The sequence below is a fragment of the Ranitomeya variabilis genome, chromosome 3 (assembly GCF_051348905.1).
Source record: "Ranitomeya variabilis isolate aRanVar5 chromosome 3, aRanVar5.hap1, whole genome shotgun sequence".
Lineage (NCBI taxonomy): Eukaryota > Metazoa > Chordata > Amphibia > Anura > Dendrobatidae > Ranitomeya > Ranitomeya variabilis.
Window position 1 is genome coordinate 637,029,885 of NC_135234.1, and position 25,328 is coordinate 637,055,212.

Here is a 25,328-nt window from a genome sequence, read left to right on the forward strand (position 1 = left end):
ATTCCTATTAGAGGACTAGTAAGCCTGCTCCCAGGTAGTCAGGCATATTCATGAACTCTGTATAACCCCGCCCCCACTACTGATTGGAAGCATATGCAATATGTCACTGTGATTTCAGCGTCACGCGACACATCACGTCGCCATGTAGACTTGGCCTTACCCAGCACTGAATGCACACAATTTAATAAAGTTGTCGCATTTTACTTCTGCGTGCTCTTGTGTATTTTAAAGCTGGTCTTAGTAAATTCTTCCCCTAAGGCAATTTCTTTCTCTCCCCTTTTTATGGCTCCTATATGAACGCTCTTCTTCCTCTTTTGGCCATTAGTAGAATATGACGTTGTGAATTTATACTCCTCTGTGACAGTCTGCAGAGCACAGGTGGTTTACACTTCTGCTTGGTTTTGATGTTTCCTGAGAAAGAACTAGAGATAATTACCTGTAGGATTCCTTCGCTGTTAGAGCACAAGTATCCCCAAGGGTGAACATTTCATTGGTGCAGCACAGGGGGCCAAGAGGTAAGAGGACCTACATAGGGCCTATACACTGTTCTTGCACAGGAACCCTCTTATGTCTGAGTATTCTCCTATATGAAATAACATGTACCAAGGAGTCGGCATTAATATCACGGAAGCAGAAACTTGAAGGAGCTGTGCGCTAATGCAAATTCTGTAACAGGGCTCCTACAGACTTTGTGACAGTATATGTGGTAGAGAGACCATTGGACCCCCAGGCTGCTTTTACACCCCCTGTATGCTGCACACATGTTAGCTGTTCGGTCCTAAACATTAAGGCTATGTGCACACGTAAGAAAAGAGGTGCAGAATTTTCTGCACAAAATCCGCATCTCCTGGCAGAATCCGCAGCTGCGGATTTTGTGCAGTTTTTATGCGGATTTTGTGTGGTTTTTATGCGGAATTGATGCGAATTTTGTGCGGATTTTCTGCTGTTTTTGCCACTGCGGAATTTTAACATGGAGGGGTGCAGAAACGCTGCAGATCCGCACAAAAGAAGTGACATGCACTTTTTTGAAATCCGCAGCAATTCCGCACTGATTTTTCCACACCATCTGCACAGCTTTTTTTTTTCCCATTGAATAACATTATACTGTACATCACAGTGCGGATCTGCAGCGTTTCTGCGCTGAAAAATCCGCTGCGAATCCGCAGCAAATCCGCATCGTGTGCACATAGCCTAAACTTTCAGATAATGCAGATTTAACTGTTCATTGCCCAAACTCACACTTTGAGTCAGGTCAGGTAGGGTTATCTATATGGCTTATGGCTCAGGGAAAGGTAGCAGCATTGTTTCCCTTGTCTATCCCTATCCCTTCACTCTGCCCTGTAATCTTTTGGCTGAGCAGTGGATACCTGTCCTTACCATTTGGGCCAATGAGTACTGTTTTTATTGATATTTTTGCAGTTTTTCTTACTTTTCATGACTACTAATAATTAGTTTATCTTTTATATGGGGTGTTTTATAAATATTAGAAGGTTTTGCGTATCTTCTGGATTTATTGATTTTTCTGTTAACCAAACACTTCTAATATAACTAGTGATTGGCATACAGAGGACCAGAGATAGTAGATTGCTGCTGGTGGCGCCTACATCAGAAGCTACTGGTGATGACCATGCCAGTAGCCTCTCTGCCCATAGTGCCAGTGTCCTGCCCTTGCCTTCTGCCACAGCTGTAGGTGCCAGGGGCAGCAATAAAGGGGGAGTGTGCCCTGCACCAAAGGTGGATGAGGAGGGATACAATAAGAAGGCTTTGTGTCTTTAAGATGTGTCTCAGCCCCTTCCCTGTACCAAGTCACAGGCTGAATCCAGAGTAGTCACTTTGCTTCTCTCTCTCCCTGTGTTTTACTTTGTTGACAGCCCTGCTAGGGGCCTTTTGTTACCTCTCCAGCCAATGAAAGCATTTTACGACAGAGAACAGTTGGGATATAAAAAGAAGGAGTCCCTGAGCCTAGTACATGATCTGTGGTTGCCTACCCCTCCCCTAGAAAGACCTGCACAAGGCAGCTGTCCTCTGCACCAGCAGCAGTCTGTCTCAGCCTGGGCACCCAGCTATGCTGTCTCAGCGCTCCCCACTCTTCTTCTGCATGCTGGTCCTGTCCCTGGAGTTTTCCAAAAGTGGAGGAGAGTCTATGATGGAGAAAGGGTCTATGGTGGAGAAAGGAGCCGTGCAGGTGGAGAGCTCCCTGGGAGAAAGTGAGGAGCAGGACTGCCCTGTGTGTATGTGGAGGAAGCACAGCAAGGAGATGAGGCTGGAGAGCATCAAGTCCCAGATCCTCAGCAAACTCCGGCTAAAGGAAGCCCCCAACATCACCCGGGAGGTGGTCAACCAGCTGCTGCCCAAGGCTCCCCCTCTGCAGCAGATCCTGGACCAGCACGAGTTTCAGGGAGACTCCTTCCAGCATAATGCTTTCGTGGAAGAGGATGAGTATCATGCCACCACGGAGACCGTCATCAGCATGGCACAAGAAAGTAAGTGCACCCCTCCTTTCTATGCCGCTGCTCTGTCCTGCATCAATCACTATTGCTATAGCGCCGGATTACTGCTTGTCATGGCACTTACACGTGCTTTGTACCCACGTGTGACAGCTCACCCATTGATCATCAGTGCAGGCAGGAACTGCCTGCAATGCACTAGGGCATAATAGGGGTTAAATGGCAATTTCATGCTATCACCTGACTGCATAATGATTGTATATTCATTAACTGATTCTTTACACTGGTGCCAGTTCCACAGTGGGTGAGTTAGCCAGCATACCTGGTAATGCAATGACCTTCTGTGTAGTCTACACCAGTTGGTGCACTATAGAATAGTTATTGGGAAAGACCCCAAAGTGCTGCTCTTCCAGCTCTAAATCAAGGAAAGAACCTTATGGCCACATTCACACTGTCAGTATTTTACCTCAGTATTTGTAAGCCAAAACCAGGGGTGGGTGATAAATACAGAAGTGGTGATTTGTTTCTATTAGACTTTCCCTCTGATTGTCCACTCCTGGTTTTGGCTTACAAATACTGATGTAGAATAGTGACCAATGACTGAGCGTGTGAACGTGGCCTTGTAAGTTTAGACTTTATGATTGAGTGCACACTGCCTACTTGAGGTTGAAGTAACATTTTAGGATTTTGACTGCATCTTTTAGTAATTGCTCCAATGGCCTCCAATATTAGTCTTGTGTTGATTTGAACCACTGACATATAAGTGTGTCATAAGGCAAGCCCTATTGTCATAGTCATTAGCATAGAAACGATGGGCCTCCAAAAGTCAGACTGCCATGGAAAGGAACCAAGTGCACAGTATCTACATGGTAATAGGTCTATGGTCCTATGCAATCATCATAATTCATATTGTTTACAGTTGTTGTGTGTTAACTCATTTGTAGGGAGATAATTGTTTATTCTAATTGTATATAAATAAATAAATACAAATCTCCGAATAATGAGAATCATTATAGTGTCACAATTACAAAGTGGAATTGTATCAGATGTGTATTAAAAGTTGTTTCTAATTATATCAAGTTGTATAGAGATTTTAGCCAAGCTGGGGTATCTGAATAATTTTATATTTCTTTAATTGTATTTGTTGTACATTTAGTTTGGCTTATTGTGAAAACTGTAGGAGATGAGAGCGAATTCCAACTTTCACCGTATATGGCTCTGCAGTTCCAGTTTACCTCTGAGACTTAGGTAACTTAGTATGTCACATACTGTTCCTGTGCTCTTCATTAGTGTGGCACTTCTCTGGGTGTTTGGGACATTATTTAGGAAAGCTCCAGGGCTATGCCTGATGAGGAAATAAGGAATATAGCAGTGTGATATGTGTAAAGGGGCCTCCGCACCTGGCCGGTCCTACAGACTGACAGGGGACTGACATGCCCACAGTTATTCACCTGAAATACATGTGTTCAACAAGTAATATGGTTTCTACCTTCTGACAGAAGACGTTTATTCAAGCAGCTGGGGTCAATCAACCACAAATGCTCCTCGTCTGTAGCTGGATACTGCTGGGTCATGCTTTACAGCCTATGTAGAATATTTGCTTTTTGTTAATACCATGTCTGTGCCATCCACTTAAAATATTTATCTATCTATCTATCTATCTATCTATCTATCTATCTATCTATCTATCTATCTATCTATCTATCTATCATCTATCTATCTATCTATCTATCTATTATCTATCTATCATCTATCTATCTATCTATCATCTATCTATCTATCTATCTATCTATCTATCTATCTATCTATCTATTATCTATCTATCTATCTATCTATCTATCTATCTATCTATCTGATATTTATCTATATATCTATCCTATCTATTATCTATATTTCCTATCTATATATCTATTATCTATCTATCTATCTATCTATCTATCTATCTATCTATCTATCTATCTATCTATCTATCTGATATTTATCTATATATCTATCCTATCTATTATCTATATTTCCTATCTATATATCTATTATATATCTATTCATTCTATCTATCTATCTATCTATCTATCTATCTATCTATCATCTATGTATCACATATCTATCTATTATCTATCTATCTATTATCTATCCTTCCATCAATTATCTATCTGTTATCTATTATCTATCTATCCTTCTATCTATTATCTATCTTTCCTATCTATATATCTATTATATATATATATCCTTCTATCTATCTGTCTATCTATCTATTATCTATCTATCTATCTATCTATCTATCTATCTATCTATCTATCTATCTGATATTTATCTATATATCTATCATCTATCTATCCTTCTATCTATTATCTATCCTATCTATATATCTATTATATATCTATCCTTCTATCTATCCTATCTATCTATCTATCTATCTATCTATCTATCTATCTATCTATCTATCAATCTATCCCATATCTATCTGTCTCTCTATTATCTATCTATCTATCTATCTATCTATCTATCTATCTATCTATCTATCTATCTATCTATCATCATCTATCCCATATCTATCTATCTATCTATCTATCTATCTATCTATCTATCTATCTATCTATCTATCTATCTATCATCTATATATCTGTTTTTCTCTCTGTACTTATATGCAGTTACATACAGGTGTGCATTAGATTTTCTTTCCTATTCTCTCTTCTTAACAGATTCTATTTCTTTTCCAACGTCTTTTCTTTGTCATACTTTCCCCTGGTTATCCCTTCTGCTAATTCCTTGCTGTTATCCCCTTTTATTTTCGCTCTGGTTTTGCGTTCTCCTTGGCTCATTCTCTCTAGTCTTTTGTTATCCTCAGGTCACTTCTGTTGGTTTTTCCTTTTTACCATGTGCAGTAATAACAAAGCCTGGCTGTGGTTACCCCCATGGGGTCCTTGTGTTGTCCTTTTCTTTGGTTTTGGGAGGAGATGGACAGATCCATTTGGCAGTGTTAAAGGAATGCGACTGGAAGCATTTCTAATCCTCTATGTCTATTCCAACTCATGCTAAATACCTAAACCAGTATAATGTCTCGAGACCCACTTCTTTGTTCATGTTTGCTCAAGTTATATACTAGAGGACAGAGAGTCATAATACCTGTACTCTAAGTTGCCATGTAGAACCTTATATTGTGAATTTAAGTCCAATTCATCAGCCAAAGTCTTTGTTACCCATTATTTAATTTACGAGTGCAACCATGCTTTCCAATTCTGTACAATAACTATAAAATAGTATACTTTCGAGGCCAGTGATTGGCTGCAGCGTTCACTGGGTGTTCAGGAACGTCATCATTACACAGAGACCGTCAGTGGAGCTGTAGCATTGGAACAAAATGAAAACTACAGTTTCTACTCTGTTGCACAATTTTCTTGCATTTTTGCTATAGTATCGTATATATGTTTTATTAAAAATGTGGATTTATGTTGGTAGAATGGTAGATTATATTTATTTGAAACCCAATGCCGATGTACATTTATATCCATTGTAAAGCGTAACTATGTATCAGACTGCTGTTTCTATTAAACAATGGTAGAATTCATATCTGTTATCAAAGACTTTGACCAGAATTAAATACTAAAAATAGGAGTCAATGACATCAAATAAAATGTTTCGACAGCCATAACATTCAAACCACCTGCCTACTATTGTGTAGAGAATACTATTGCCGTGAACTGATCTTGGTCTACAACAAGGTTTAGGTAGGAGGTATGTGTCAAAGTAACACCCACATGAAGGCCAGGACCAAAGGTTTCCAAGTAGCGCATCACACTGCGCCATCTCTATCCCTGGTAGGTGAAGTACAAGCATTCAGTTGTTCATATGAAAGAAAATTAGATTCATGAAAACAAGCCATCTTTTTCTCTTCATCCATACTTCAGTTCTGATGCTCCCGTGCCCGATATAGGAGCTTTTCGATGGTGGACAGGAGTCAGCATGGACAATCTAATTGGTCATGTGCAATTTAACTGGACAACACCAAACTGATACATTGTCTTTTCTTAAATCTTTCTAACATAGCCAAGCATTGACATTTCCATCATTTTCTACTACAGGAGACCTTCTGAAAGATCAGACCAGAAAGGCGAGCCTTTGCACCGTATTCGTATCAATAAGCCATTGCTATTTTGTCAGTTTACCAGTTGTCTGTCCTCGGACCACTTTTTTGTAGGCACTAACCATTACTTATTAGGAACATCCCACGAGACCTTTCGTTTTGGAAAAACTTTGACACAGTTGTGTTGTCATCACAATTTAGCCCATGTCAAAGTCACTCAGATAATTACACTTGACCATTTTCCTTGCTTCTAAGACATTAGAACTTCAAGAACTGACTTTTCACTTGCTACTTAAAATATCACACTACATTGATAAGTGCCTTTGTAACTATTTACAATGTCTGCACACAAGGGTCATGCCTTGAGTCTTATGTTCAAAGGGCAATGCCACACCAATGCTTGGGCCGTGTTCTCCTCTTAAAGTATTCTGAAGACACTCTACCAGCAGCTTCAGATGCAGATTTCCGCCATGGATTTTGTAGGTCAAATTTGTGCCATGTAGCCTAAACCTAAAAAGTGTATGTAACAACATTAATAATGTTACATGATCGTATGGAAATATGATAAAAGATGACCTGTTACCATATGTGGCATGCCTGTTTTAGTAAATATTTACATTAACTAGCACTTCTGGATTACATTTACTCATTATTCTGTATTGTTCCGGAATGCTTTTGTTTTTTTCTGAGTATTTAGGAATAAATTGACAACAGAGCATTACTTTTCCCCTTGTCAAAGGAGTGTGTTCCTACACAAGCTTATACTCGGAGCGCTGATTGAACAGTGTCAGCATACAAGGACACCTTGGCCGACGAGAACCACCCACTTGGCAATTTGCTGTAAAAGTTCTAAGGAAACATTCTCCAGAATTATTTCCTGGAGAATTCCATTATTTACTACAATAGACTAGTTGTCAAGAGAGCCAACAGATTTTCATTATGTCGGATATTGTTAGTAGCAATCACTTTGTAGTTGTCTCTATAGACCATCATGTTTGGGTAGTAGAGGATGTGAAAAGTTGGGTGGATATGACAATAAGGTAGCTCCCAAAAATCCCCCAAAAGTCCACTTAGTCACCCATTTGTTATTAATTTCTGGTAGAAAGCTGTGCTAATTAAGTAATACATTGTGGGAACACAAATCAATCAAGATAAGTGTTTAGTTTAGTCAATGCCATTGCTGCATCTCATAGTTCTACGATCAGTAGATGTTATATACAATCTGACCGTTAGATGTTCCTTATGTCTTGACTATACTTGATGCGAGTGCTGACAAAATGAAACGCTAATGCTGCATCACTCGTAAAGAATTTGTTTTATTTCCAGCATGAAACCTGTTCTTTCTGTAGATCTTTTCATCATGTGAAATCTCTGCCATAACCTTGTGCAGGAATGAGGCGATCGCAGTAACTTGCTTTAATATCTTTTATGCCTCAATAGGCTTTATGTAATTCTGCAAATCGTTACTCAATCTCTGCCAATGGAAAATGAGCTCAGTCAGTCGTTCAGTGTTATGCACGTGTTGTAGGCATAGTAACAAGTTTCAAGGATAATTCTTGAAAATTGAACTTATATCAAAGTGCATATAAAACATTTTCCCCTTATTGGTATATATACAGTACAGACCAAAAGTTTGGACACACCTTCTCATTTAAAGATTTTTCTGTATTTTCATGACTATGAAAATTGTAAATTAACACTGAAGGCTTCAAAACTATGGATTAACACACGTGGAATTATATACTTAACAAAAAAGTGTGAAACAACTGAAATTATGTCTTATATTCTAGGTTCTTCAAAGTAGCCACCTTTTGCGTTGATGACTGCTTTGCACACTCTTGGCATTCTCTTGATGAGCTTCAAGAGGTAATCATTAGAAATGGTTTTCACTTCACAGGTGTGCCCTGTCAGGTTTAATAAGTGGGATTTCTTGCCTTATAAATGGGGTTGGGACCATCAGTTGTGTTGTGCCGAAGTCTGGTGGATACACAGCTGATAGTCCTACTGAATAGACTGTTAGAATTTGTATTATGGCAAGAAAAAAGCAGCTAAGTAAAGAAAAACGAGTGGCCATCATTACTTTAAGAAATGAAGTTCAGTCAGTCCGAAAAATTGGAAAAACTTTGAAAGTGTCCCCAAGTGCAGTTGTAAAAACCATCTAGCACTACAAAGAAACTGGCTCATATGAGGACATCCCCAGGAAAGGAAGACCAAGAGTCACCTCTGCTTCTGAGGATAAGTTTATCCGAGTCACCAGCCTCACAAATCGTAGGTTAGCAGCAGCTCAGATTAGAGACCAGGCAAATGCCACACAGAATTCTAGCAGCAGACACATCTCTACAACATCTGTTAAGAGGAGACTTTGTGCAGCAGGCCGTCATGGTAAAATAGCTGCTAGGAAACCACTGCTAAAGACAGGCAACAAGCAGAAGAGACTTGTTTGGGCTAAAGAACAGAAGGAATGGACATTAGACCAGTGGAAATCTGTGCTTTGGTCTGATGAGTCCAAATTTGAGATCTTTGGTTCCAACCACCGTGTCTTTGTGCGAGGCAGAAAAGGTGAACGGATGGACTCTACATGCCTGGTTCCCACCGTGAAGCATGGAGGAGGAGGTGTGATGGTGTGGGGGTGCTTTGCTGGTGATTGGGGATTTATTCAAAATTGAAGGCATACTGAACCAGCATGGCTACCACAGCATCTTGCAGCGGCATGCTATTCCATCTGGTTTGTGTTTAGTTGGACCATCATTTATTTTTCAACAGGACAATGACCCCAAACACACCTCCAGGCTGTGTAAGGGCTATTTGACCAAGAAGGAGAGTGATGGGGTGCTACGCCAGATAACCTGGCCTCCACAGTCACCAGGCCTGAACCCAATCGAGATGGTTTTTGGTGAGCTGGACCTCAGAGTGAAGGCAAAAGGGCCAACAAGTGCTAAGCATCTCTGGGAACTCCTTCAAGATTGTTGGAAGACCATTTCCGGGGACTACCTCTTGAAGCTTATCAAGAGAATGCCAAGAGTGTGCAAAGCAGTCATCAAAGCAAAAGGTGGCTACTTAAAAGAACCTAGAATATAAGACATAGTTTCAGTTGTTTCACACTTTTTGTTAAGTATATAATTCCACATGTGTTAATTCATAGTTTTGATGCCTTCAGTGTGAATGTACAATTTTCATAGTCATGGAAATACAGAAAAATCTTTAAATGAGAACGTATGTCCAAACTTTTGGTCTGTACTGTATGTCTATGAACCAGTTTGCAAAGAATAAAAAAGTGTTCTGTGTTGTACATGCATGAAATAATAGGACCATTTATTGTTATTTCTAAAGGGTAACTGTAAATTTCATCATTAAAGTGGTTGTCAGTACTCTGCCAGGATAGGTTATCACTATCAGATTGATGGCCTATTCTTAGTATAAGGCATCAATGCCAGATTGGGGGGGGGGGGTGCGACACGGAATTCCCATCAATCAGCTGTTCCCAGTGCTAGATGTGATTTGTGGAGCAGAATAGAACAGCTCCATCAACTGTATAGTGGCCATAGGGGGGTACTGCAGATCCACGCCCATTCATTGGAATAATGGCAGATGTGCAGTACCTAGCCACAGCCACTATATAATGACAGATCTGTTTTGTTCTGCTCCAAAACTGATCATATTTGGCTAGCACTGTGAAAAGCTGACTGGTGGGGGGTGACATGTGTCCACTCCCACCAATCTGGCATTGATGCCTTATACTAAGAATAGGCCATCGTATAAAAGTATTGAATAAGCCCTTTAACGATACATTTGGGTAATGCTTGCTGGCTATTTTCTTCAATGCTTGCTGTTTGGTTGTCTGTTTTTGGTTCTGCTCCAATAAGACAGTAACTTTGGCTTAGCTGCATTGTGGGAGTCTGAGGTAGTCTGAAATTTCCTTCTGTTGTAGGAGTAGCTTAAAGGGGTTGTCCACTACTAGGACAACCCCTTCTTAACCTAAATGTCCAGCCCTGATAAAATAATAAGGCCTATACTCGCCTCCCGTGCTGGCGGCGTTCCCGTGGTGTTGGCTCTCACTCTCCCAGGGGCTGTGAATGGAGCTGTGACCCGTGACACCGGTGCCCAATCAGTGCTGGTGTCACTGTCTCCGCCTTCACACAAACTGAGCATGAAGAAGAAGCTGGGCCTGCAGCTGATCCCGGACTTCCTCTTTGTGTGCAGTTTGTCTGAAGGCGGAGACAGTGATGCCAGCTCTGATTGGGCAGCAGCATCACATGTCATTCCACCGCATCACAGCCCCATGACCGTGATGCCAACACAGCTGGAGCGAAGCTGGCATGGAAGGTGACTATAGGTTTTATTTTTTTTATCTGGGCCGAACATTTAGTTTAAGAAGAAGTTGTCCAAGTAGTGGACAACCCCTTTAAGCTTTTCATCTGCCCATGTTTTTTCTATACAGCAGGTCAACTGGTGTATAAAAAAAGATTGTTAGAAAATTGATAAATTCTGAGACCAACGAGTTACGGTAAGATCAGTACCTATTTTTTTTCTACCAGTTTATATACATTATGATGCAAAAATTTGCAGTAATGTAACATCAACAATTTGTAAGAAACCTAACGAGGTTTTTTTTTTTACGTATTGCTATGCCACCTATGACAGCTATGTGGATTTGAGAAGAAGAGACTTATAATACGCTAATGGTGGCATTCTGCCTAAGACCTGAGCCGTTAATTATTTGTTTGGATTTTTTTCAATGTTTAAAGCTTATTAGTTAAGTAATTATTCTGCTCCTCAAAAGCAAACTTAGAGCCAGATGGGTCACGACACTTAAAGCTTGGGAGCCACTGTAGTAAATGTTTCCAATTACACAAATATCTTGGTTTAATTGTCTATGAAATGTACATGACACCAATGACCCCTGACCTCTACCCTTGCTAGAAGGCCTAAAATAACACTAATTTGACCTGTTTAGATAGAGAAGTGTGTAGAGGCCTGGCATGTGTGTTTAGTGAACTATAAATGTAACTTATCAGGAGAATATCAGATGTGGCAGCTTTGAGTTACTGCTTATAAAATGCAGATTTAATAAGACTTGCCTGTTATATTTTTACATAACTTTTTTTTGAATTGACAAGTATTCTTTATATGTTGCTCCGTGATTTTCTCTGTGAAAAGAAATAAAAAATGTGCATGAAAATTTTTTTTTTTACAATTTAGAATAAATAATGTACAACATGTACCGATGAAAATAAATATCCTATGACTCATGAGTCCAGGAATGTATATCTCATATAATCTAAACTTAGATACTTAGATACTGTTCTGTATGCTAACAATTATCGTGTATATATTGTTAGGGAATGTATATTCTTACACTGGCATATAGTGTAGTAGCGGTACATTGCAACATATTTTTAGCCTCTTACACCTCAATCCCAATATGCCTTTTTACATCATTTACTGGACTTACTCTTTGGCACCATGTTTTTACAGCGTGCTAGAATGATGGTTGCAGAGGAGTTGATACTACATTTGCTACCACTTCCGTTGGTTCTGGCAATCTCATGATTTTCAGGTGATAGCTCATTTGACTATGTGTCTAGGTCTTAGGCTAGAGCTACAGGGTGACAACTGTTACGCAACACTGAATCTGTCATCAGGAACTTATAGTACTACAATGATACATACAAAGTGGGAAATTGTACAGCACACCCCAACAAACCTACCACAGTCATGTCCAAAAATGTTGTCACCCTTGAAATTGTTCAAGAAAATAAGGTATTTCTCCTAGAAATTACACGTTTTGTTATAGAAATGTTTATTTTATTTTGAGTCTATTGGAACAACACAAAAAACAACAGGAAAAGAAGGCCAATTTGGCATCATTTCACACAAAACCCCCAAAATGGGCAGGACAAAATTGTTGGCACCCTCAACTTAATATTTAGTTGCTCATCCTTTGGAATAAATAACTGTAATCAATCACTTCCTATAGCCATCAACAAGCTTTTTATACCTCTAAACTGTACTTTTTGACCATTTTGCAAAATGCTCCAGCTCTCATATTTGAAGAGTGTCTTCTCCTAACAGCAATTTTAGATCTCTCCACAGGTATTCAATGGGATTTAGATCCAGACTTTTTGCTGGCCACTTCAGAACTCTCCAGTACTTTGTTTCCATCTGTTTGTAGGTGCTTCTTGAAGTATGTTTGGGGTCATTGTCCTCCTGAAAAACCCATGACCTAGGATGCAAATCCATCTTTTTGACACTGATCATTACATTGTGACCCAAAATCTTTTGGTAATCTTCAGATTTCATGATGCCTTGCACACAGTCAAGGCACCCAGTGCCAAAGGCAGCAAAACAACCCCAAAACATCGTATATCCACCTTATTTGACTGTAGGTACTGTGTTCTTTTCTTTGTAGGCTATTTTTGGTAAACAGTGGAGTGATGTGCTTTACAAAAGGGATCTATCTTGGTCTCATCTGTCCACAAGATGCTTTCCCAGCTGGATTTTGTCTTTCTCAGGTACATTTTGCCAAACTGCAGACTAGCTTTTTATGTCTCTGTGTCAACAATGGGATCCTCCTTAGTCTCCTGCCATAATATTTAATTTTATTCAAATGTCGACGTATAGTTCACGTTGACACTGATGCACCCTGAGCCTCCAAGACTGCTTCAATTTCTTTGGAACTTGATTTGGGCTGCTTATCCACCATCCGAGCTATCCTGCTTTGTAGTCTTTCATCAATTTTTCTCTGCTATCTGCATCCAGGGATATTAGCTACAGTGCTATGGGTTGTAAACTTCTTGATTATGTTGTGCACTGTGGACAAAGAAACATCAAGATCTATGGAGATGGATTTGCAACCTTGAGATGGTTGATATTTTGGAGTAATTTTAGTTCTCTTCTCCTCTTTCCTCTCTCCATACTTAGCATGGCACACACAGACACACAGTGCAAAGATTGAGTCAACTTCTCCCTTTTTAATCTAGTTTTAGGTGTGATTTTGCTTGTAACAAAGTTGTTTACCCAAAATTTTGGAAAAGTGCCAACAATTTTGTCCTGCCCATTTTTGGGGTTTTGTGTTAAATGATGTATAATTTGGCTTGTTTTCTCTGTTTTTTTTTTTTGTTTCAGTACACACAAAGGAAATAAACATGTGTATATCAAAACGTGTAATTCCAACAGTTTTCTGAGAGAGGTACTTCATTATCTGAAGCAATTTTACAGCTGCCAACACTTTCGACCATGACTCTATATCCCATCCTATGTAACATATTAATGGAATAATTCATTATGTGTGTCTCCTGCAGGCCTATGATCGTTGGATTGGATTTTCTAATGTACTAAAGGATTGCATGTCTTTTAGAACTATCATTCCACTAACATTCCAAGAAATAAGCTTGGATGTTAAACCCATTTTTTGAAAACACAAATAATTGCTGGTATCAATGACATCACGGCATTTCCCCAATTAATTGCTCTTAATGTTAACTAGAAACGAATACAATTACACATCTCGAAAACTCCTCCCTATATCCCTACCCCAAATCAACCTCCCAGCCCAAAATGATGGAAACCTGCCATTGCACGAAAGGAATGAGGCACAACACTACATATAACCATTCAATATGTGCTCCTGCTGTAAGAGAAGGAGAAAAAAGAAACCCCCCAGATAAGGAGCTAGTCAATTTTCAAAGTCCCAGAAGCAGAACTCCCTCCGTTGTTAAGAGATGCCACTATTATAACATCAGAGAAGTCTAGGCCCCTAGTGAAGTCAAAGTTCCAACCAGATAACACATTAAATCCTTATGTCACGAGGCCAAGTTCAGTCACCATAGCTCATATTAATTCTAGCCCTCTCGGCCCTCGTATCCTGCCAGATCTAATGCTCATGACATGAGTGTTCAACCATCTAATGGCATCCTTGGTAGATTTGATTTGAAGAATGTAATTGAACCAAGAGCCACCCCTCTCAACTTAGCAGGATAAATCGTAGAATAATGTATTCCCAATGCCATCACTCTCCTTTTAATGTTCATTAATATAGATAGTTTGCGCTGGACATCCACAGAGAAATCCAGAAAGATTGAGATCTTTTGCCCAACAATATTATGTATGGCTTCTTCAATGCTTTCCTAAGCATATTATCTCGGACTTTATAGTTAAGGATTTTAACTAGAATAGGTTGTGGGGTCTGCTCACTGGCCTGGGCCTTTTAGGCTATGTGCACACGTTCAGGATTTTTCACTTTGTTTTGCGTTTTTCGGCCATTTACCATGGAAAAAATGCTAAAAAAAAGCTTACATTAAGCATCCCATCATTTTAATGCATTCTGGAATTCTTGTGCACATGCTGCGTTTTTTCGCGGAAAAAAACGCACCATGTTCATTAATTTTGCGGATTTTTGGCGTTTTTGCCGCTATATTACTGCATTGGGAAGCTCCGGAAAAAAACGTGAAAAATCCGCAGAAAAAGTGCAATAAAAACACGAAAAAAATGCAAGTGGATTTCCTGCAGAAAAAGTCCAGTTTTGTTCAGGAAAGTTCTGCAGACATTCCTGAACGTGTGTATGTAGCCCTAGGGTTGCAGGGACTCTATGCACCCTCTCCACTGCTAATAAGGGAGGACTATGAGGAGTGTATTATACTATATGGACTCAGAGGACTATGGGTAGTCTATAATACTATATGGAGGACTGAGCAGTGTATTTTAATATATGGAGGACTATCGGGAGTGTATTATACTGTATTGAGCACTATGGGGAGTGTATTATACTATATGGAGGACTATGGGGAGTGTATTATACTATATGGAGGACTATGGCGCACATTATATAATATGGAGGACTATGGGGTTTGCATTTTACAATATGGAGGACTGTGGTGCACATTATACTATGTGGAGGACTATGGGGTGTATTATACTAAACAAGTAAAATGCTGCATATTCATCAAGTGATTGTTTATGCGGAAACAAAAATCATTGTTCTCAGCAGCACATCGCCGGTGTAAACTGTAGATGTGCTGTGGGTAACATGATACTGTATGGGGATAGATTCCGATCATTCTTTCTCAGTTGGTGTAAAGAGGCCGGGAAACAAGTGTCGAACGACTTCAATATTGTCGATCACACTCATTTAGCAGCCTGAACTCAGCGCATGTAAATACAACAGAAATGCTGTGTGATATGCAATATGTTAGCATTTGGGGCCCCATTTTAAACTTTTGCCTAGGGCCCCACTTTGCCTAAAACTGGCCCTGGTTACTTGAGACAGTTTTCTTCCTTCTCTAGGAGAGTTAACAATCATAATGTACTCCATAGGCCATTGCCGTTAAGACTATACTAGCTGAGTTTCTTCTATCTATCTATCTATCTATCTATCTATCTATCTATCTATCTATCTATTTATCTGTCCAGTTTTATTTATTTTTTTTAACAGCCTTCAGCTCGATCTCATGCCATGACGATTTGATGGATGAACGATCTGTAGGAAGATCGATTTTGTGCAAGCATAGATAGGACCACCAGGGTCTTTTCCTCCATTGTCTTCATAGTTTTAAGCCATCGGCTTACTGGTCTTCCTCTTCGCCTTGTTCTTTCTATTCTTCCGACCATGATGTCCTTCTCCAGTGACTGCTCTCTTGAGATGATGTGTCCAAACAAAGCAAGTTGTAGCTTGGTGATCCTTGCTTCAAGTGACAAGTCTGGTTCGATTTGGCCCAAAATTGAAATATATTGTTCTTCTTGCCATCCATGGTATTGATAACATCCTTCTCAAGCAACACATTTAGAAGGCATTGATTCTTCTTCTCTCTTGTTTCTTTATCGTCCAGGTTTCACATCTGTATGTTACTATAGAAATATTCTTCAGCTCCTTTGAGCTTTTCTGTGTGTTTGAACATGTTAATTTTGTGCTGAACAAGTTGGACATACTGCTTGCCAACATAACTGAAGCGATCCAAGTTGCCCACAGTTCAGAGTCATTAAGCAGATCCGTATTTGGCAGCAGTAAGATCATTTTGACAACTTACTTTCACAAAACATTGCCAATAGATTGCTTAGGCTCAAAAACCCAATCCTAGTGTGACTTAAGCTTTCAAAGACTGTTTGGTTTCACTCATTTTACAAACTGGAGTTCAGTTTCGTCCCCCAAAAATAAAGGTGTGTATTGGCATTGACACTTAAAAGTGTATTTATTACTCCTTGTTATTCAGCCTGGAGGATTTCAACTGGAATCATAGAAAGGGCTCAGTTAAAAATCAGTGATTTTTCTCATATACGAAAAATGGTCCTAGTTTAATTTAGAGTTTTTAATCAGAGTTTTAACTTGGTCAGAATGGTACTTTTTACCATCAGAGTTTGATCACAGTTTCATCAGTTTTTCTCAGATGAAAAAAAAAATAATGGCGTCTGTGAAAAGAAGATAGCACACGGATTGCATTGGCAAGTCTGATCCAATACTCGGATCAAAATCTGACATGTCTCTGTCATTTTGGGTGGCCCACTCGGTCTGAAAAAATATATAGACATGGGAACAGCCCCATAGACTATAAGAGATACGAGATAGATGGCATGGTTACTAAGCGCGGCCCTACACTTAGTAACCCGATGTTTACCCTGGTTACACGGGTGCTGTAGGGGGACTTTGGCATCGTTGAAGACAGTTTCAACGATGCCGAAGTCGTTCCCCTGATCGTTGGTCGCTGGAGAGAGCTGTCTGTGTGACAGCTCCCCAGTGACCACACAACGACTTACCAACAATCACGGCCAGGTCGTATCGCTGGTCGTGATCGGTGGTAAGTCGATTAGTGTAATGGTACCTTTAGCCTGATAAAACATTTGCATTACATACAGAAAGTTCTAAGCAAACCAGGGACTGCAACACAAGACTACACTCTGCCAGCATGTCTAGACATTCTGTATGGTCTCTGAATATACTTTTGTTCTGAATATGCTTGGGCCTTTGCTCATCCTACCATAATATCTTTTAAATAAACCTTTATAATCGTAAACTTTGTTTCCTGTTAATTGCAAAATATTTAATGTGACCATTGAAGGATTCCAAAATTTGAACCTCACCGTGATAGTATTCTGCCAAAAAAATAAGACATTTTGATATTGCTTAAAGGGGTTGTCCAGCCCTCTAACTTTTTTTTTTAATAAAAGCCTATACTGCTATAATATAACAAATTGAGCAATGTTCACGTTCAATCCCACTTTTGCTCCAGTACTGTTGTTTCTGGGTCTATCAATCAGGTGTGGTCACATGCTTCTCTATCCACAGTCATTTTGAGATCAGAAGCGCTGTGGAGTCTTTGAGGAAAGCAGAACCATCAAGGGCCGAACGAGAACCTGCAATACCTATGGATTAGTAAGTGCTACAAATCAAGTACCCAACACATCTGTTAAAGTAGAGCGGGTAGCCCCTTTAATTTTGGAATATCGGTAAGAGGTTGAATTTGGCTTTCACATGCATGATATTGTTCCAGTTACTGCACTGACACATGTTAGAAACATGACTGCTAAGCTAAATTATTAAATTTGTTGCAAATGCAGTATTTGCATTCAATTTTTTTTAAGTATTTTGCATCTTAGCATGGAGACAGCACCTTTCATAAAGCAGCTACTTGGAAGATTGACTGATTGCACCTATTCCCATTCCTGGCACCCTGGTAAAGCTGTTTTTGTGTGCCAAAAATTACAAAAAACTTTTCTTTGCTGTGCTCAGTTGCATAGGATTTGGAATGTACAACGGTTGTGCTGTCTTTACACTATTAAAGGGGCATTCCAAAAATCAGTGAATGTGGTCTTATCGTAATGTACAAATTTTCTTATGTATTTATGCCAATATAACTCATTGTGAAATCTGTCACATTTTGCAAACATTATTTTGCAAGCATACATGATCAGATCATGTTATCGCAAGTGCTATGTGAATAGACTCTAAAACAACAGTGGTTTTGACTTTTTTAAAAATCTTTATTGCATATTTTATTAGTATTTATTGTGCGTGTTATTATTTTTTTGCTGCTGTGTGCACAGTTGCTATTTCTGAATGCTACTCCAATTACCCATCATAGTATTTTTTTTAATCACCTTTTATGCCATCTATGACCTTGCCCCTGTTATTTGACCACACCATTGCTTGCTGATTGAGCATTGATGACCCTAATGGTTTCACTTGACCTTTTAACCTAAATGACTAATCTCTTCTGCATGCCACAAACACTGTCAATGCCCTAACTACCTAACTACAGATTTGCCAATTTCAGGTTTCACATCTGAATACTCATATTCTCTTGACCCCTTTCATATTTGTTGTGCCCTTTCAGAAAATCCTGGTCCATGGGCACAAAGAATGAAAAGAAATTAAAAAACGAAATGTGCTTTATACTCACTGTGAGCCTCAGCCGATTCCGCTGGTGTCTGATATTGGCTGCAGTGGTGACATCATGTCAACAGCACTGCAACCAATCACTAAGCTCAGCTGCTCTAAACGAGGAGTTCCATTTATGCAGTTTGTGGCTTTCCACGAGGAGTATCATTATGCAGTTTATTTATAGCAACAAACTGCGCCCACGGACCGAGATTTTCTGAAAAGGGACAAACCGTTATTAAAATAGTACAGCTAATGTACCAAGATAAACTAGAACTTCCAATTTTCCATATTCTGAGGATTCTCCGGTGTGAGCATCGGTACGAGTGGTCACATGACTGCAATTATGCAACATGCGTAGCCCCTGCTAGAACCCGACTAGGCTGATTCTGGCCTCGTTCAGTACACTTGTGTACAGTGCGCCGGAAAAAGTCATTGGAAAGGTAGATAGAATAGAATTTGACACCCAAACAACCATTTGCCCTTATTGCGCACGGGAAGGACTCGCCCCAAGTAAACATGTTCTGTCTATGGTCCTTCTTTTTTCTGAGGATACAGTCACTGGTCAATCCTATCTGGACATGTTAAAGGAATGTCTTACTCCACAGTTAGAGGATGGTCTGCCAAATGTAATTTATCAGCATGATGGTGCAGCTCCACATTTCCGTTTGGACGTATGCCGATACCTTAAATAAACTCTAATTGGATCAGCTTCCCTGGAAACAATGATTCACCAATGTTGCACTGGCCTCCAAGATCTAATACCCTACAGCTTCTGTCTGTAGGGGCTACATGAAGGATGCATAGAATCTCCCCCCTTCCCCACCCCCAGGCAACAGCATCTAAACGACCTGAGACAACACTGAGTCCATATCCGAGTATATCCTGACATGAATCTGGAGAGAACTGGACTAATGCCTAGACGTCTGCCATGTCAACATTAGAAATTACTTTGACCATTTGTAGATAAAACTTGGTTAGATAATGTGCCTTATCATGTTAAAAAATGTATGTTAAGGTGTCTCGGTTATAAATATAGAGGCTAAACCATTCTTTTTAAATCACGCTGTACAGTGGTGCTTGAAAGTTTGTGAACCTTTCAGAATTTTCCATATTTCTGGATAAATTTGGCCTAAAACTAAATCAGATTTTCATGCAAATCCTAAAAGTAGATAAAGAGAGCCAAATTAAAATCCTAAAAGTAGATAAACAGAGCCAAATTAAACAAATGAGTAAAAAATATTAGACTTTGTCATTTTTGTATGAGGAAAATGATCCAATATAACGTCTATTATTGGAAATAGTATGTGAACTACTTCTCCTTTCAGTATCTGGTGTGACCCTCTTGTGCAGCATCTAAATTTTTCCCGTAATTGTTGATTAGTTCTTCACACCGGCTTGGATAGGTTTTAGCCAATTTTTGCCTGCAAAACAACTGAACTATTGCTTCAAGTGAGTCTACAGCATTTCTATAGGCTTAAGGTTAGGACTTTGACTTGGTAATTTCCAACTTGGTCTTTGGTTTTGGTCATTCGAATGTTTTAACATTATTCATTATGCTTCTTTTTCCTTTTTTTTGTAGAATGACTTGTGAGTTTTGTCTTGTTATCTTGCAGCATGATGCACGTTCTCTAGACAGTCAGCTCATGGAAAGGAGTCCTGACATTTTCCTTTAGAATTTGCTAATAAAATTCAGAATTCATTGTTAAAACAATGATAGCATTTGCAAGCCATCCTTACTTAGATGCAGACAGAAGCCTTGATACTAGTATTAGAACCATGTGTCACAGATAGTATGCAGTTTTTAATGCAGTTTTTTTCTTTCTACAAACAGAATGCTTGTCATTTCAACCAAAAAGCCCAATTTTGGTCCTATTATTCTCAAAATATTGTTTTAACTGGCTTCTTCAGTTGATTATTAACCCCTTCACCCCCGGAGCTTTTTCCGTTTTTCCGTTTTCGTTTTTCACTCCCCTCCTTCCCAGAGCCATAACTTTTTTATTTTTCCATCAATTTGGCCATGTGAGGGCTTATTTTTTGCGGGACGAGTTGTACTTTTGAACGACATCATTGGTTTTAGCATGTCGTGTACTAGAAAACGGGAAAAAAATTCCAAGTGCAGTGAAATTGCAAAAAAAGTGCAATCCCACACTTGTTTTTTGCTTGCCTATTTTGCTAGGTTCACTAAATGCTAAAACTGACCTGCCATTATGATTCTCCAGGTCACTACGAGTTCATAGACATCTAACATGACTAGGTTATTTTTCACCTAAGTGGTGAAAAAAAATTCCAAACTTTGCAAAAAACAAAACAAAACAAAATTGCGCCATTTTCCGATACTCGTAGCGTCTCCATTTTTCGTGATCTGGGGGCAGGTGAGGGCTTATTTTTTGCGTGCCGAGCTGGCGTTTTTAATGATAGCATTTTGGTGTAGATACGTTCTTTTGATCGCCCGTTATTGCATTTTAATGCAATGTCGTGGCGACCAAAAAAACGTAAATCTGGCGTTTCGAATTTTTTTCTCATTACGCCATTTAGCGATCAGGTTAATGCTTTTTTTTTATTGATAGATCGGGCGATTCTGAACGCGGCGATACCAAATATGTGTAGGTTGGGTTTTTTTTTATTGATTTATTTTGATTGGGGCGAAAGGGGGGTGATTTAAACTTTTATATTTTTTTTATTTTTTTCACATTTTTAAAAACTTTTTTTTTTTACTTTTGCCATGCTTCTATAGCCTCCATGGGAGGCTAGAAGCAGGCACAGCCCGATCGGCTCTGCTACATAACAGCGATCATCAGATCGCTGTTATGTAGCTAAAATGCAGGTGTGCTGTGAGCGCCGACCACAGGGGGGCGCTCACAGCCACCGGCAATCAGTAACCATAGAGGTCTCAAGGACCTCTATGGTTACAATGGAGGAGCATCGCCGACCCCCGATCATGTGACAGGGGTCGGCGATGCGCTCATATCCGGCCGCACGGCCGGATGCGGTAGTTAAATGCCGCTGTCTGCGTTTGACAGCGGCATTTAACTAGTTAATAGCGGCGGGTGATCGCGATTTCACCCGCCGCTATTGCGCGCACATGTCAGCTGTAAAAAACAGCTGACATGTCGCGACTTTGATGTGCGCTCACCGCCGGAGCGCACATCAAAGCGGGGGTCCCGACATGTGACGTACTATTCCGTCACATGTCGGGAAGGGGTTAAGAAACTGTAAACAGGTAGCAGTTTTACTTTTTGGAGGGCAGTGGTTTTCTCTTTGTAATCTTGCCATGCACATCATTCTTATTCAGTGTCCTCCTGATGGTAGTAAACTCATGAACATTACCTTACATAATGTGAGAGTGGCCTTTAGTTGCTTAGAGGTCACCTTCAGACCTCATGGACTATTAAACATCTTACTCTTGGAGTGGTCCTCTTGGTCCACTACTCCTCTGGAGAGGGTTATAATGGTATTTGATTTGTCTGATTTTAAGCTGTGGTCCAAACTCTGAAGAGATGGTTTTGTAGCCTTTTCCAATCTGATAAGCATTAACAACTCTTTTTCTGAGGTACTGCAAAATCTCCTTTATTCGTGCCATGATACACATGATTCCACAAATATGTGTTACGAACATCAGACTTTGATAGATCCCTATTCTTTAAATAAATCATGTTGCACACTCACCTAAACTAGAACCCTGCTTAAATGATGCCAGTAGGTATCAGAGCAAACGTTGGTAACTGGCTACTATAAAAAGTGGGTTTATGTCTTCTGTTGGGGATTATAATTGTGCGTAACACTCCAACATCTTATGGACAAGTGTCTCTAAGCTTGTCCCGATACTCTCCTTTGTCAGTTTGAAAAGCACAATACAGACAGGTATCTTCTGAATCCATTTACTTTCATTAATAGCTCTTTCAGATGTCAATGATTTTTCTCTTACGCAAAAAAACAGTCTGAGGTTCATCAGTGTTTTTGATTGGTGTTTCATCAGAGTTTGGTGAGGGTGTCAGTTTTTATCATAAGAGTTTGGTCAGCATTTCATCAGTTTTTCTCGAATGAAAAAACTGATGGAAGTTTCTCAAGCTTCTGCTATGAAACAGTTCATGAAATACAGACATGTGAACTACCCCATAGACTAACTGAAAACAAGGATAGCACTCGTAGAAGAATATCTGACTTCTGAATGAGCCCTACTCCATCTGCTTACAGGACTTTTGCAGTGAACAAGCTTTTTTTCTGTTAAACAAAAAAAACCTGTAGAATTACAGGTTCAGCTTAGAACTAGTTTTGGTATGCATAGGGTATGTCTAATAATCCATAAGCATAATAGGTGATAAGTCAAGGTTTTTTCGCAATGGTTAGGAATGAAACTTCCACATGGAGGAAAGATACGTTAATTTCTGTGTGTTCTTTATCAGCATAGTTTATATTATTCCACATATTAGCTGTTGGCTTAGCGGGAATTACTGAAGCATAATTAAGTGCTCCTGTGAACAATAATTGGGACCCATCTGCTTTTCACATAGCAATACAAATGACATCCCGTAATCATGGGGAAGGTCATGGAAATGAATGGCTGGTGTCATGTGTGGATGAGGTAGTGCAATTGAATTGGAGATGTCATTATAAAACATGCACTGGAGAACTATGGTCTTTAGATTTTGACTGCATTTAATGAAACTTTTATTGGGACAGAAAATTACAATAATGAGCATTTTTTTTTTAGAAAACAGTGTTGCAAGCTGATTATGTAATACTGTGCAATGTACTTCATTTATTGTGAGTGTGACATAATGGGAATCCTAATTTCTGGCAACCGACTTGCTGTGTTCTCAGGCTCTGTCAATTGGGACAGTGTAGGCATCTAATTTGTAAAGTCTTAAAAAAGACCTAAAGTTACTGCTAAACTTGCCATAAAAAGTTGAGTATATAAGAGGAGGCAATATAAATTCAATACCATAGCATTAATAGTAATAAAGCATATTTAATAATAATTGTGAAGCGATAATATTGTAAAGCTAATTTGATCATTTAGCTATCAAGATGTGTTGTTTTGTTTTTTTATAAATATATGATTAATCGATTTTTTGCCTTTTGTCATTACATGATTTTCAGATTCTGGGCTAATTATTTGTATTTTAATAACAATCAGTGTGATTTACTTTGCCTTACCCAGAGAGAGGACTGTTTTGTTATTCATTTGGGCTTAAGAAAATCTGTTTCCATTTTGAGGTTGTAAAGTTTATGAAGGACAATAAACTTTGTTATGTTTTTTTTATATAAAAACCTTGTGCCTCAGCGTATCCACGCAGCTACCAGAGGCAGCGAGCTTGAACAAATATTTCTTATAGCGCAACAGCTCATTTAATAGAATCATAGAACCATAGAATGTTAGAGTTGGAAGGGTCATCGTGTCCAACCCCCTGCTTAATACAGGATTCACTAACTCATCTCAGAGATGCCTGTCCAGCGTCTGAATACTTCCATTGCAGGAGAACTCACCATCTCTCGTGGCTGCTGTTTCATAGATCAATCTTAATGAGGAGCATGCAGGAATAAGAAGCACAGAATTCACTAAGAGGAGCACGCCACTTAATGAATTTGGCACATCTCATCAGTGGCTTGCATCTCCGTACTCCACACCAGAAATATTACTTCTTTTGAGGACCAGAGTAACATTTCTGGCAGAAGAAACACCTCAACTTTTGAAAATTTGTTGGGTCGCTATGTCCCATTCCACCCTGGCTCCTTCCCAGCTACACCTATTTTGGCAAACCTGCAAGAAACTGGCGTGAAAAAGGCAGAAGTTACAACATTTTTGTGCAACTTCATATTGTGCATAAATTTTGCAACTTTTCAAAGTGTTTTATGTTGGCTTAAGCACTTTGATGAATTGAAGCCTTTGTAACTGTGACTCCCATTGACCAGCAAATTGTTGCTTGTAGCTGTCATTGTAAGCACGTATAGGTATAACAATCTTGCCAAATGAAGCTATACAGTTGTGTGAAAAAGTGTTTTTCTCTTTCCTGATTTCCTATTCTTCTGCATGTTTGTCACACTTAAATGTTTAAGATCACCAAATGTAAATATTAGACAAAGATAACACAAGTAAGCAAAAAATGCAGTTATTAAATGAAGGTCTTTATTATTAAGGTAAAAAGAAATTGAAACCCAGCTCACTCGTGTTGTCACTCTGTGATCGCAGGCGTTCTCCTCTGGTTGCCATGTCCTCGTAGATCTTCAGTGCTTGACCGTCGGCAAGTGTCTCCTAGGCCTGGGGTGGAAAGGACCGGGTCCTGACTATTGACGGGTGTCGTCTGGCCCTGGGGCTTGACTGACGTACTGCAAAAGTTCTGTTCTTGACCGGCATAGATTTAAACTGGGTCTTGACTGACATAGTTTGGAACTCCGGGTCTTCACTGGCATGATCAGGCCTCTGTATTTC

At 39.4% G+C, this 25,328-nt stretch overlaps 1 protein-coding gene across 1 annotated transcript in view; it reads left to right on the forward strand.

Moving 5' to 3' along the window:
* The first annotated feature begins 2,001 nt into the window (after positions 1–2,001).
* Positions 2,002–25,328, forward strand: part of GDF11 (growth differentiation factor 11) — a 577,262-nt gene continuing 553,935 nt past the window's right edge. Inside the window, exon 1 of the mRNA XM_077297585.1 lies at positions 2,002–2,483. Within this exon, the coding sequence (XP_077153700.1) occupies positions 2,066–2,483 (418 nt within the window). The 5' untranslated portion in view covers positions 2,002–2,065. The remainder of the gene's footprint in view (positions 2,484–25,328) is intronic.